General features: G+C 47.9%; 1 protein-coding gene across 1 annotated transcript; it reads left to right on the forward strand.

Moving 5' to 3' along the window:
- The first annotated feature begins 10,992 nt into the window (after positions 1 to 10,992).
- On the forward strand, positions 10,993 to 15,356 carry FTH1 (ferritin heavy chain 1). The gene is made up of 4 exons (XM_042884568.1): positions 10,993 to 11,251; positions 12,646 to 12,792; positions 14,262 to 14,387; positions 15,019 to 15,356. The coding sequence occupies exons 1-4, from the start codon at positions 11,141 to 11,143 to the stop codon at positions 15,178 to 15,180; spliced, it is 546 nt and encodes a 181-aa protein (XP_042740502.1). The 5' UTR covers positions 10,993 to 11,140; the 3' UTR covers positions 15,181 to 15,356.
- The last annotated feature ends 22 nt before the right edge of the window (positions 15,357 to 15,378 follow it).

Raw genomic sequence — 15,378 nt, forward strand, 5'->3', positions numbered from 1 at the left:
CGGCCAGGCATTCGGCTCTGGCTGCCATTCCTCCTTGATTGATGGCAGCGGTAGCACGGAGCTGATGGGGCAGGACGGCTGCTCGGCACCCGTCCTTCGGGAGCACACGTCAGGGATGGGAATCCTGCCCTCAGCCGCTGCGGGTCCTTACAGACTGCAGTAACAGACAAGTGCAGGAGGTGGCTCAGCCCCCGGCCCGATGTGTCTGGTGTCACAGGGAGCTCTTTCACGGGGTGCTCTTCCCACTGCCAACGGAGGTGTCCCCAGAAGTGCAGATCCTCCCAGCAAGCGCAGGGTGAGAGCCAGCTGACTCAGGTTTGCTTATCAGAACGTGTGCGAAAAGGCTGTGAATGTGTGTGGAGATGCACACACTACAGTTATCATCTGAATTTCTGTAACTGCTTTCTGCCCTTTTCTGTTTGTATCTGCCCTCGAGGCTGTTTACAACTCTCTCCCCCATGGCACACTGGGGGCAGGGGCGGAGTGAGCGAACGGCCGGGTGCTGCTCAGCTGCCTGCCGGCTGAAACCGCAGCGTGTGGCAGCGTGCCTGCACCTGTGTGCCTGTGGGGACGCGCAGTCTTGTTAAGTAGACATGGCAGTCTTCTGAATTCATTGTTATATTTGGGCTTCTGTTTTCTGGTAAGGTAATTTCATAAGGATCTGTTTGTGAAGGCTCTGCTGTCGTGAGGCCCAGGGCTGTGAGCTGTGATCTCGCTCTGTGCCCTCTTTGCTGCCTTAAGGATCCTGAGCTCCACTGGTGATCGCACTGCAGCCAAGGCTGCCCTTGAGGTTTCCATTCTCCTCTTGCCCTTCCATGTGAGTGAGAGAGAGCTCCAGCACAGCACCTCTGCTCGATGGCTCTTCTATCACTAGGATGAACATGTCACCAGTGTATAGGAACCTGCTAGAATCCTCTGACCCTGCTTTGTGCCCTAACTTGAGGTTTGGCTCCTCTTCTGGCATCATGCATCCCCAGCATGGGAGCTTGGTACAATATTTCCCTGATGTAAGCCAGCCTTCTTGGGCACTGCATATCCTTGAGCTGAGTCTGGGGCTGTGCCCACGGAGAGTGGATCTCCCCAAGGACAGGAGTATCCTCAAATGGGAAAGTTTCCCCTGCATGGGGACCCTGTGTTGACATCAACTGCATGCAGCTGCTGTGCCACCTGCAGTGCTGGTGATAGCACTGTGGCTTTGCGCATCTGTGGGGTTGCAGGCAAGGGGGCTTGGGGCCCTAACAGGGCCCAGGAGCCTGCACAGCTTTGCGTGCACTGAGCTGCGGCACAGTCCTTGGGGGAATGTGCCACCTGCAGGGAAATATTGCAACTGTATGAACTGATGCTCCTCTACTTGAGACTCCAGTGCAAAGGTAGTTGATTCACTCCCTTTCTTTGGTACTCCAGATGCCTATAGACTGAATGAAGAGACAGGTGTGGGAGATGACTTGGACCTCTGATACGATGTCTCTTGTTTCTGAGGGAGCTCTTGTAAGGCCTGTCCCCTTCTCACTGACAAGGACATTCTCAGAAATGGTGATCCTATCAGCAAGCACAGGGTGAGAGTCAGCTCACTCAGTCAGATTTACTTATCAAAACATTTAGCTGCAAATCTGTCCTGGCCACTTAAGCTTCCTTTGCTAGCAATAAATCAAATAAAACAGGTGATTATAAATGATCTAATGATTGCAGATGGACTTCAGATGTCTCAGACTGACATTTTTTGGCAGTTAAAAAGAGGTGCAAAGTCCTTCAGCTGTGGGTATGTAAGTACAGCTGAAAAGTATCTTGTTTTTTCAGCACAACGGGACAGAAGTACTCAGCAAATCCCCAGGTTAGTGGTAAAGTAAGGAAGAGGAGAGGGAGAAAAAGGAAGGCAGTTCATAGGCACAAAAGCCACGTGTAAGCATTTATGTTAGGAGAGTGCTCTTTTGAGAGTCTCTAATGAAGGCCTCTTCCAGAGCAACACTGAATAATAAAAGTAGGAATTGATGGTAACCACATCTGATCTGTCACACTCATCAGTGAGGGCACGTGAGCATGCAGGAATGTTTATTCCAGCTGGGTTAACTGATTGAAGACTTCTGTGTTATGATGGTAAGAAGAAAATAGTAAGAAGACAATAAGAGAACAGTGCTGAGATGCAGAGCTGACAAAGCAAAAATGGAAATGATGCCAGGAAACAAACCTCTGGTTGTGCTAGTGGATCTAGCTACAGGTGCCCTTCCAGGAAAATCAACCTGGACCTTGCAACCAATAAGACTCTGAACAAGGGCAGGAGGTGGACTAGGAGGAGTGCAGGCAAACTGCAGAGCTCTGCAAACCCATGGTGGGAGCAGGAGAAACAAAGCAGGGAGATAGGTAGAAAGTGTATAAACGCACATGAGGCTCTGAGGCTGCTGCTCAAGTACCAGGTGCTGTGCCCAGGTTCCCCAGTTCTTCTCTCCCTGACCTCAGGAACAGGTCTAGGTAGTATCAGCACAGCCAACCCGCACATTTCTTTTCCCAGAGCGGCCCCCTGCACTGCAGCCATTGGTCACAGGCTGGGCAAGGCCTAAGAGTGGGGAGATGCCCTGCCATTATGGGTAGCCTCAAGCAGTCAGGTGAGAGGGAAGTGTCACTCAGATCTGTTTTGTTGCAGGAAATAAGGCTCAGACGAGTTATGACAGTGCTGTACATCCTGAGGAAGCAGAGCTAATGTATATGAAGACTGACAAAGTGGAAAGTACTTATAGGAAAATGAGCCTTCTTGCTTTTCAATGACAGGATTAGGCAGGTGTGTTAGCAATGCAAACTGTAATGATCCTGGAGGGTAGCACTGGCAGCTGCCTGCTGTCCTTCCTCCCTCTCCTGAATTCTAACTCGTAGTATAAAGCAAGGAAAATCCCCTGGTTTCCCAAAGGAATAAAAAATTTGCTCTTGGCAAATGAATACTGTGTTTCCCTGTTTGGTTATTGCAGACATCAGGCAAAATGTGTTGCCTAAAAAGAAAATATGAACCCTTTCTCAAGGAAGAAAATGAATAAAGGTTACATGCTGGCCAAGAAGAGATTCTGCTTCCCAGCCTTAGAGTTTGCTTGCTTTCATAGATGCTGTTTTACTCAATTCCGATATTCTCACCTAAGAGGTAAACAGAATCTGATTGAGACTAAAGGTCTGCCTGATGATAAGGAGCCCTGTGTTGGTGGTGACGTGGAATAGCAGACCTGCTCGTACCGTGCCTTGCCAGAAGAAGGCGCATCTGAGAGATCTGGTGGAAAAAAAAGAAAGTTTTCCGGTTGATGTAAAATGAAAACGGTGTCATTTTTTTTTCTTCCTGCTTCTCAGTCTCACGATGCACTGGTGTGTCTTAGGCTGGATGTGGCTATAGAGACAAAACAGTTCTCGCTGTCCTTTCTTCTTCCTTTTCGGACACCTCAACTTACAGATTAGTTCCTTTCAGGTTTGTTTTTGCAAGCTTCTATGTGACTGTCACTATGATGTAACGGGCAGTTCAGGCTGAAGTCGTGCAGGAAGAACTCCTTTCTCCTGTACTGAGCCACTTCTGGATCAAGCAGCTTTCTGACCTCTACCGTAAAGCACGTAGATTCTGAACCTTTCCCACCTGAGGAAGTTTGTGATGACATGGGGCCTTACACGCACTAGAAAGCTTAGGATGCAAAGGAGAAGGGTTTTCAGAGGCAAACACTAGAAATGAGTGGTCTCCTTCTCTTTCAAGGCTGACAGCTGTGGTCCATTCTGCTCATCTCGAAATGTTCATGTTCACAGACAGGGAGGTAGACCCATTTGACTCCAAGAATATGACAAAATGATGAAATCAGTGAAGACACGCCATGTCAACACAGGCTTTTCTAAACAAGTGAGCTTCTGGACAAATAAAGAAGGTAGATAAATGGTGGAGATATTTTGTAGAGACTTATATTCCATCTAAACACTACTCTACACTTCAAGCAGAATGATCAGTAAATGTTACCTGTCTATATTTAACACCAGTCATAATTGCTGGTAAACTATGCATGAGTGGTTCTGGCTCATTAGGTTTCTTAAATCCAAAGGTGTTTTTTAATAGGGCAATAGGACAGCCTGTTCCTTGTCTGCAGGTCTGAATTGACTGATCAGAGAGGCAATGTGATATGAGAGTAGGTGTTTGAGAACAAAGTTTAATGGAAAATCCATTTGAGCCTTCTTTCTGAAATTGAGGCACTTGGGATAATGAGTGAGCAAAGGGCTGGCTATAGTGAGGGCATTAGAGGCAGGGAGAGAAGCAGGAATTGCCTGTGTCAGGCAGTATTAACTGCTAATTAAGACTTATTATGGCCAAGGATGCAGGCAGTTATGAATTCCAGTAAAAGACTGGCAGCTTTCGTTGTGTGATCATGCGGGGCTAGTTCCTCTAGTTGATTTTACTGACAGAGTTTCCTGGGTTAAGTAACAATGCTGCAATTCTAGCTTATTTTTCTTCTCGATCAGGGAATTTGTGTCTTACATGGTGACCTCAGCAACATCCACATGGTTTAGCATCTGAGCCACTCCCTCACCACCCCGTGATTTTAGCTGATGTCAGCCTGTTGCTCAATCTGCACCTCCTGACTGGAGAAGTGCTTTGTACGAGAAATCAGTACAGCCACTTCTGCTTTAGAACTGATTTCACAGCTTACTATCCTTGGCATCTTGGCCAAGTCCTAGGTGTTCAGTGGGCAAAGGGGAGCTGCCCAGGCAGCCCACTCAGACCATAGGAAGATATGCATTCCCCAAGGGAAATGGCATCAGAAAGGGCTGTTTCTGGCATGAACTGGGGGAACCAACTCCAGTTGCGGTGAAAGAATACAGACATCATGCCAATATCTGCAATGGTCACCTCTATGAAGGCCCCAGTAGGACAGTAAGGAGCTGCTACATGGGGAGATTTTCAGTCCACAGGTTTTGTTCCTAATGTGTTCAGCCCTTACCATTCCACAGTGAGTCCATATCTGAAGAATGTCCGTGAGCTTTCAGAAGCAACCAAGCACACCAAGCACAAGCAAGGAGTCCAGCCTGTGTGAAGTATGCGAGGAGCAGAAATCTGTTTTCTTGTCTGATTGGGAAGTTCCTGATTTGACTGGTTTCAGTCTTGGTCATCACTGGCCTATTGAGACAAGTTTGATAAAGTGTGTCCATGCATGACTGAGCAGGCTTGCTTATAAGACCGAGCAACCGAGGGGAGGGACTGATGCTTGAAGTCAGGTTAAGTATTTCACCAACCTTCCTAAACCTGAAATGAAGCTGACTGCTGTCCTAGATGAGAGCCTGCACTATTTGCTATCTCATGAGACTGACAGTAAGAGCTTTTAACTGGAGCCTCTTTCCAGAATGCTGGCCTAAATCACAGCACAATGTTATCTGATTGTCAAGGTATAAGAGCCTGATGGTCCGTCTGGGTTTAATGATTCGTCCTGGTCTGTTCTGCACAGAATCTGCCAGCACAGCCAGTGCTACAGTCTGAAAAAGCCCAATGTGACTGCTAAGGAATGCATATACTCCTTTCTGTGGCACCACATACTCCTGCAACTGCCTTTCCTTGTGGCTGGCTGTGAGGGCCAGGTGCTAGTCCTGAGAGTATTGTTCTGGTTGCTGAAACGTTGGACTATGCCCAGAGGTAACAACATCTGCTGAATTTACGCACCTCCCATCCAATCCTATGTTATATTAGCTAGTCAAGTCTTGCCTCAGTATAGCCTACTGATACCTTTTCCTTGTTTAATTTCCCCCTGGCCAGTTAAACCACTAAGACCCAAACTGTCCAAGTGGTGTCTTGGGGATGGACAACAATTACCGATATGAACATGCACAGGCAGGTGGGCAGCCTGATTGGGGTGCAAGGCCGTGGGACAGGGAAGCTTTAGAAGAGCTACGTGGCTGCACCTCAGATGGCCTCAGCTGACAGCACAAAGGACAGACAGGATGGGGACATGGTTAGTTTCTGATGGATTACCCAATGAAATCACATCCTTTAAAAAAAGGAGGACCGCTGATGTTACACTAATTCTGGATTTTGCTACTAAGTAAATCTGTCTTACCATAGCTACAGTACATCCACCTTGTACAGAAGCTGTAATAGGAATAAAATCCAGAGCTTCTGACTCACAGGTAAAGTAGCCTTCAAATCAGGATAAACAGGGTTGGTACATGCTAGTAAATCCACCAAATCTTGCTTCTGGCCATGCTGAGCAGGCAGAACTATTGTAATGTTAATTAACATTGCTCTTCCTCACCCTCAAGCCCCTAAGCACTTTTTTCCTACCAACACTTGCCAAGGAAGACAAATTCAATTAGAAGGATATTCTGAACAAATTAGAGAAGTGTAACCTCCTGGGGCAGTCAGTTTAGGCTGTCTCTATGCAAAAATATTTGTGGGTGGGGAGGGATAAGAATTCTAACCTCTTAGAAAAAGTGTCTGTCCAAAATGGGTCTTGTATTACTTGCCTATAAAGCACAGATTTGTTACACACACTTTGGGACTTTCCTATGTCGGAGCTGCTGACTGTCTCCTAAGCACGTTTTCCTTGAGTAACTTTCTGTTAGCCTGTGTTTCTGCCATCAAACTGCTTCCAGGAACTGGCAGTTCTGTGTAACTGGCCATTTGCATTCAGAGCTGCAAGTACTCCGTGAAGCCTGCTGCCTAAAACCGGAGTTTCCCCAGGAAATTGCGCACCTAAAAGAAACAACAGAGGAATTGAACAGTGTTTCACCCAAGGAGCTACGGAAGGGGTTTGCAGTCAGAGTTCTGTGTGTAGGATTTCTCACAGAACAAGTGGAGCCCAGATGTTCTCAGCAAACGGCTTTCAAAACAGTTGAGGCCAGCGTCAAATTTCCAAGCACGTGATGGAGCTTGGAGCCAAGTTTGGGGTCGCTGTTTTGTTTACCCAAAGTCTGCGAGCTGAGTTGCACCGAAGGCTGTGGGTGGGTGGAATGAAATTTTCTGTAACAAATATTTGACCGGATGTGTGGTTTATCTTATTTACAGGACTTTGAGCTTTGAAGAAAGGCTGCTGTGTTTTTGTTATTGTCATATTTAAGGCATATTCAGCTCTCTCTTGCTCGCTGGACTTAGATCAGGAGTTGCGTTTTAATTCAGATGTGTTAGTACTCTAACCATTAAGAAACCAAGCGTTTTAAAGCCAGAGGGAAACCATTTCTATAGATGATCAATGAAACACTGCACATTCGTCAACGCTCTGCCTTGTCTGACTGCAGTGACCTCTGGCTATGTGGAGGAACACCTCTTGTCAAAGGTCGACATGGGTGCCTAAGTCACATGCTAAGATCTTGCTAAGGCAGTGAATCAGCAAAAATCCAACTCCCACTCATAAAAGCTCAGAATTTACTTTTGATGTGTACTGCCCAGCATCGCATACAGTGTGTGCCATTCACTTTGTTGAGAAACTGAGGTGTGCAGAAACAGAGCACATATTTTTTCTGTATCTAGGTATACCTTGACCTCTGCCAACCAATTCTTTGACTTGATTGCCTCTGTATATCTTCTATATACATCTTGTATATCTAAAGAAATGTTTGTCAAAGGAGTTTGGATTATTTTTCCAAACTGAAATTGATGTCTCAAGCTGCCATATAAGGAAACTAAGTGTTACTGTCCTTGAGATGGCGGATTTTCAGATCTGTGCTTGACACACAATAGTTAAGCTGTAAAAGAGATCTTGTTCCTTTGTTTCAGATGGGATCTGAAACAGAGATTGTCTTCAACAGTTTGAGGCTTGTGTGGGTAAACAATGCAGTGACTTATGCCTGCGGGCAGCATGAAGAATGCTTCTGCTTCACACCAACAAATAGCTCAGAGGTGACACAGCTGTAAAGTAAGGCTGTGCATGCTGTCAGCTAAGCTGATGGATCAGCCCCTGGGCAGCTGTGATGTTTGTATGCAAAAGGATACTGAAAGAAATAATTTGGACTGCTGGGCTCTTTTTCCTCAACACACCAAGATCTTTCATCTATTGCCTTTGAATGACAAGGGCCAGGATCTCCCTGCTACTTTGAATAGTTTAATGAATAATGGCCAGGTATGCAATTAATTAGTATTGAAAGTAATATTACAGAAAGTAGTGTGCAAAGCATTGCCAGATGCAGAAAATGAGCTTGCCAGTTAACAGATGTGAATGTCATTTGATGTGACGCCCAGAGCATGATAATGCTTCTGCCAGGCTGCTTCCCAAGAATGCCCATAACTCCACTCCTGGAGGATGAAAGAGGGCTTAACCCAAGGCAAAGGACAACATGATGAAATAAAGTTAAAACACTGTGATGGTAGTTTGAGACAGAGAAGTTTGGGTTATAGCTAAACCTGAACTCTTCTAAGACAAGTGTGAGAGACAGGCCTTCTGTTTGTCCCCAAGACACCGTGATACATGGCCTTTCAACCCAATGTTTCTTATTCTGGCCAAGCAAATCTGCTGCTGTCAATGTTGATGTGCATGTTTGTGCAACTTGTGATTGATCTAAAAAGCAGAATTTACGACTTCCCTTATCTTACTGACATTTGATCACGGGTGGCACAGACTGTTCAAACTACAGAGGAAATATTCCTGTTATTAGTAGGCTATTTGCTCAGTTTCTTACAAATTGTGCTGTTGCTCAGCCTTTCATGAGACAATGAAAGGATTTATGCGTGCTTGGTCACAATGAGACTGGAAAAAAATAAGCAATGGTTCGCCATCTATAAGGTGCTGGGCAACTCTTCCTAGTTCACAGTATGCTTTTGCCAGCCACAGGCAGAAGGGTCCAGTGGCAAGAGAATGCAGACAGCAAGAACATGTACAGAAAAATTGTTTGGAGGTAGGTTCAAGGTTAGCCCCTCTGGAATACTGAACTGTGGTCTGCAATCATCTGGCATCAGAGGCCTGCCGGACCATAAAGCTATACAGAGGACAACTGACTGTAAATACACCTCTCGAGCCAAATGCAAGGTTTCAGCTTCCAACTGCTGAAAATACCACTGTGTAAACAATAATGCAAGTCTGCCCAGCGGTTACAACTTTCTTTCTTTCTTCTTTTTTTTTTTTTTTTTTTACATAAGCATTAGCGTGGGAGGAGAACATGAGATTTCAAATGTACCTGGCAGCCTGCGAAGCAACAGGTACGGCCTTAACGATCTTAATTACTCCTGACAATTAACTGACAGAAGCAACGGAAAGCTGTGAGACAGAGGAAGACATCGGCCCTGTCTCTTTCAGACCTTCAGCTACAGAAGCAAACACACCCTATGCCATCACCCGCAGGCAGTCACAGGTTCAAACACCAAATAAAACTTTGCAGAGCGGGCTGCTCTGAGGAAAAATTAAGTCAATCAGAGCTTATAGGCTCAGTGATTCATGCTGCCAGTGCTTGGAGTATTTCTGACAAATGTCAGCATTTTCTGTTTTCTTAGTAGAAGTCAAGGTTTGGGGTGCTCAGCACTATGGGGTGCTGTCAGTTTATGGAGGACATTTCTGGCCCTCAAGGTTGCTCCTACAGCCTGCCTGAAATGTCAGAAAGTTGAATAGTACAATGTTGATTGAAAATGAATGACGTTCAAATGGAACTAACAGCTGAAGTAACCATCTCAGTATCAGAAGTCCCAGTTGGACCTTTGGGAGGTCCTGGAGCGTGTCCAAAGAAGGGCAATGAAACTGGTGAGGGGTCTGGAGCACAAGTCTTATGAGGCGCGGCTGAGGGAGCTGGGATTGTTCAGTCTGGAGGAGAGGAGGCTCAGGGAGACCTCATTGCACTGTACAACCTCCTGAAGGGAGGCTGTGGTGAAGAGGGATTTGGCCTCTTCTCCCACGCAACAAGCAGGACCCGGGGAAATGGCTGCAAGTTGTACCAGAGGAGGTTTAGGTTAGACATAAGGAAGAACTGTTTCTCTCAGAGTGGTCAGGACTGCAATGGCTGCCCAGGGAGGTGGTGGAGTTGCTGTCCCTGGCAGTGTTCAGGAGGCGTCTGGATGAGGAGCTGTGTGATGCAGTTCAGTGCTGGTGGTGGCAAAGGTGATGAGGAGACGGTTGGACTGGATGATCTTACAGGTCGTTTCCAACCTTGTGATTCTATCACTCTATGATTCTGTGTTTGAACAGGTGTCCTAAAGCCCCCGCCAGGTAAATGGAACAGCAGCAGGCAGGCCATGCTCGGTACCTCTTTTTGTGTGCACACGGTGCCTTTGCTCACTGCTAACACACAGCAAGTTTCCTTCCCAAGGTCATTACCAACCAGCAGCCATCACTGCAGGTGCCCATTAATGTCTGGAGCACTGTGGATGTACCTCTCTGCTGCATCCGTTTCTTGGGCTGGCTCCTTGAGCTAACCAAGGATTTTGACCTTTATTTAATTAGCCTTTTGCATCTCCTCACAGTTTGAAGGAGCACTCAGAGCAGGGCCCGGTCACTGGGGGGAGGAAGTCTGGAAACTTCCCATGCCGTGGCTGAGTCAGTGGGTGTTTTATGGGGTGGAGAGCACTGGCAGGTGGGGTTCTGTAGGCCTTTCCAGTGCAAAGTCCCGAGTACGTGATGAGGGTAAGGAGCACGCGGCACAGCACAGCTTTCTTCCTAGCATTACAGCAAGCAGCTCAAGCATGTCCCACCTGAAGTTAAAAAGCTGCACGCAGCTTTTAGGGAACAAACACACGTGCTCCCTTGTCCTCGGGGCTACGGGCACACACACAGCCCCAGGATCCGTGGCTGGGCGGGGAGCACCAACGCAGTCACGGCAGAGCTGCCGTGCGGACATCTCTCGGTGACGCTGCGCCTCCAACTTCGCTTACCGCGCACGGCCGTTCTCGGCAGCAGGGCACCACGGCGCCGCCCCCGCGGGAAGGGGGCAGCACCGCCAGGGCAGGTGCTGAGTCACGGAGGCCCCGCGGCAGCTCGGCGGGCAGCGCCTGGAGGCCACGCCTCCTCCCCCCCCCCCGCGGGGGCGCGCTCACGCGCGGTGACGCTGCGGCGGTATAAAAGGGGCCGCGCGGGGCGGCAGCTCCCAGAGCGCGTCGGCGAGGCTGAGCGGAGCGGGTTCCTGCGTCAACAGTGCTTGGACGGAACCGGCCGCGCTCGGGCCCGCCGCCTTCCCCCCGCCGCCACCACAGCAGCTGTCGTATTCGCCGCATCTCTCTCTCGGCAGCGCCATGGCTACGCCTCCTTCCCAGGTGCGCCAGAACTACCACCAGGACTGCGAAGCCGCCATCAACCGGCAGATCAACCTGGAGCTGTATGCCTCCTACGTGTACCTCAGCATGGTGAGCGGCGGAGGGGGGGCGGCGGTGGCAGGGGAGCGGGCGGACGGCGGCCCCGCGTCTCGGCGGCCGAGGCCCTGCGGGGGGCGGCTCCGGGCGGTGCCTCCCGGCGCAGCCGCGCTGCGTTCCTCACCTCGGGGGAGGGGGCGGCCCGAGCCGCTCGCTGGCTGCGGGGGGGAGGTGGGGGCTCTTATCTCCGGGCGAGCCTCGGCCGCGCGTTAGCTGCGCGTCGTCGGCTGTTATCAGCGCCGCTCAGCGCTCTCGGGCGGCTCTGCCCTCGGGGCAGGGCTGCATAGCAGCGGTTGCCCGACGCAGCGCTTGGCGGCTCTCCCAGCGGCTTGCTCGGGAGGCAGGGTTCTCGAGTCCTGCTTTTGAGGTGAACTGGGAGGGATCCGTGGCATCCCCTGTTCCGTGCTCGCCTTAATGGCTTGGCACGCAGCTCTCGGTTTAGCTGTAGCGGAGCTGGTGCCTTCAGTCCAGGCAGCAGCTCTGACCCGTGTGGGAAACTTCCTGGCTGTCCTGTATTGCAGCCTTTTGGTGTAGGATTTAACGGCTTGCTGCTGTGTTACTGTGAAGGTGCGAACCTCCACTGCAGGCTGAATGTAGCTGTTGTGATAGCGGTACACAAACACCACTGTCCTGTGAGCCTCCCAGCTGCTGCTGTCGGAGCTGAGAGCTGTGCAGGTTCTTGCCTGGTAGATAGCTGGCACAGATACAAAGCTTTCTATTGAACTCTGCTTTACGTCTCTCTCCGAATGAAAAAGGAGCTGTGGGATGGCTTCTAACCGCTGTCACAAATTTTCTGGCTTTCAAGAGCTGATGTTGTATTGGCTATTGAATAGGTGTTATACTTACAGTTAAGCTTTTTCACTTTCAAATGTAATACTGAAGGTTTTTTCAGAAGTACGAAGGATACTTGCTAGTGTAATACCTGCTAAATCTGCTGGAATGTGTGTGAAAGCATTATGAAGAAGCACCTTAATGTTTCTTGCTACTCTTAACCTACTCTTAGCAGGTGTTACGACTAGAACTTTGACTTGTGACCACTATGAATAGAAGGAGTGGGAAAACAATCCTTGAAAGCAAGATAGTCCAGAAGTCAGAAAAATATTTTAGTGGTGTGTGGGATTTCACACATCAGAAGTGAACCAAAAATGCCAATTACTTCTACTTATCAAGACATGGGTTATAATCCAATAAAACTTAATTCTAGTTGGGGATACTGAACTTTCCATGGAGGGATGATTTTGGTCGTGTTACCCTGCTGCTGATTACCCACAGCTTGGGCTCTAGCCTTCTGGAGGGGTTGAGATATTTGAAGTTACAGCGTAGACTTTGCTTTGTGTGGCTGCAAGAGTGAAGCCTGAGTTTCTGAGCACATGAATTCTTATTTTCAGTCCTACTATTTTGACCGGGATGATGTGGCTCTGAAAAACTTTGCCAAGTACTTCCTGCACCAGTCCCACGAGGAGCGTGAACATGCTGAGAAGCTGATGAAGCTGCAGAATCAGAGGGGTGGGCGCATCTTCTTGCAGGACATCAAGGTGAGCACTAGCTCTCTGGGCTCTCAGACCTAATGCAGAACTAGTCTTGGGGCCTGTCTCCAGGCCGTAGGGGAAGGAATTCCCCTCAGAGGCCTCCTGCAGAAAAGCAGCAGCAGCTGCCAGTGGTTGAGCGCATGTGTTGCTGTGATCAGTCTGGGCAAAGTCTAGGTATGCACATTAACTTGCTGACCAACTACTAAGAAGCAGTTCCTCCATGAGAACAGCTGCACGTACATAGCTTATAGTGGTTTTAGAGGGGGTGGGGGCGCAGGAAACAGTGAACTAGTTAGTTCAGCTATCTTGAGTTCAACTGCATGTGCCTTCTTGGCTCTCTAGTCTTGTGACTAGAGATAACAAAACAACTTGTTTCCAGTTAGAATCAGTAACTTGCTGCAAGACTTCATGGCATGATTTGCTTGAAGTCCCTTTACTCATTTCTTGCTAATTACTAATGGCATTAAACTAATGTCAGTTTAATGTATAGCAACTCTTTGTGGGGAAAACAGTAGGTGACAGCCACTTTAGAAAAAATATCTAGCCAAACAGGCAAGTTGATATCTGAACTGCTTTGTTTTCTTGGAGGTTGTACCTATACAGTGGCATAATGTGGCAGGCAGCTCAGCACCACATGGCTGTTCACTCCATCCCCTCTCCACTGGATGGGGGCAAGCATTAGAAAAAGGATTTTAGGGGCTGAGGCGAAGACAGTTCACAGGGAAGTGAAAGGGAATGTAAGAGAGACAAAACAAGTGATGTGCAGTGCAGTTGCTTACTGCTTGCTGGCTGATGCTCACTCCTACAGCCCACTCCTAGCAAACTCCCCCAGTTTTATTATTCAGCATGATACCATATGGCATGGGCTATCTGTTGCAGTTTCAGTCAGCTGCACTGCTTCTGTGCACAGCCAGCTCCTTGCTGGTACAGCAGTATGAGGAGCTGAAAAATGCTTGACTTCTAGTGCAAACACTGCTCAACAACTAAAACATCAATGTTATCACACTGTTCTCCTTCTCAGTGGCATCGTACCAACCACTATGAACAAAGGTTAGCATGTTTCAGCCAAAAACGGGACACCTGCTTAGATGTTTAGGCCATGAGATTACAATGGAGGAAGAAAAGTAGTTCTAAGTTTTAACCTTCCAAGATTTCACTGAATGTAATGCAAGGAGAGCTTAGAGAACAGACATACATCTGTTCTCTGTGACTTTTGGTCCTGCATTCAATTCTGTCCTAAGTGCAGTGTGAGTGCCAAATTGTTTTTTTTATTTTTTTTTATTTTTTTTTTCCAAGGCCCAAATACTTGAGCTTGGTTGTGTTTAAGGAGTTTAGAGTAAAGAGCCTTACTGGAGAACTGCATAGTGCAGCAAACTGCTTTTTTAGATGCAGCTTTAGACTTTGAGAGCAACCTAAAAGACTTTGCTCTCTATTGATTTGTTTGCTTTATAAAAATATGGTCCTTTTCCTTTTAGAAACCAGATCGTGATGACTGGGAGAACGGACTGACTGCAATGGAGTGTGCCCTGCACCTGGAGAAGAACGTGAACCAGTCGCTGTTAGAACTGCACAAATTGGCAACTGAAAAGAATGACCCACATGTAAGTGGGTGCTGAAGCAAGGTTGTAGCTGTGCAGTGGTGAAAGGGAGCTGAATTAGTGCAGCACTGCCAGGAGGAATGTCCTGGTGGCTTTTTTTTTTTTTTTTCAAGCAGAGGAGCAGTTATATTAGGATGACGAAGGTCTGTTGTAGAGCATAGGGTGTGTAGCTGTGCTCAAACCTTTTGTTGTTCACATGAGTGCTTTCTGTTCTGACAAGCAGCAACATTTTGCAGAGAAGTACGTTTATCAGTATGCAGGGGGCTTGACTGGGGGCCAGAGTCACTTTTTTGGAATGATAAAAACTGCTGACACTTTAGGCTGCTGCAATTCAGACACATGCTGCTAACCTCTTAGTTAAAAAAGCCTCAATCCAGCCCTGGCAACGATGTTTGTAGTAAAGCCTCCAGTTGTGAGTTAACTTATGTTTTCAGAGTACTTTGGAAAATATCCTGTGCAAGCTAGAAGGATTTGCTTTAAAAAGAGCAACGTTGCTGACTGTTCTACATGTGTAAATGCTCATGATCATGAAGTGCTGTACAGTGTACTTAAATACCTTGAGACATACTTGGCTCATTTTTTTTCAGTAGGGTGAGCTGTGTTCAGGGCTAAACTTCTTTCTTCTCCCTTCCAGCTGTGTGACTTCATCGAGACTCACTACCTGGATGAGCAGGTGAAAGCCATCAAGGAGCTGGGTGACCATGTGACCAACCTGCGGAAGATGGGGGCACCCAAGTATGGCATGGCAGAGTACCTGTTTGACAAGCACACCCTTGGGGAATGTGACAACAGCTGAAGGCTTGCCGAGAGCCGCCCTGTGGGTTTCAGGGGGACTTGTGCTTTACTGGTCCAGCAGTGCATGCGTCTTCAGCTATCTAGATAAGCAGTTCTTATACTCTGTTCCAAATATCAGCCCTCTTTTCTCTTGTGTTTTGTGTACTGCCTTCCATCCAATAAAGTGACTTGGTTCAAGGTGGCTTCTTCTGCTTTTTTT

Source organism: Lagopus leucura, unplaced genomic scaffold (genome assembly GCF_019238085.1).
Source record: "Lagopus leucura isolate 7727_CA_CO unplaced genomic scaffold, USGS_WTPT01 Super-Scaffold_100044, whole genome shotgun sequence".
Taxonomy (NCBI): Eukaryota; Metazoa; Chordata; class Aves; order Galliformes; family Phasianidae; genus Lagopus; species Lagopus leucura.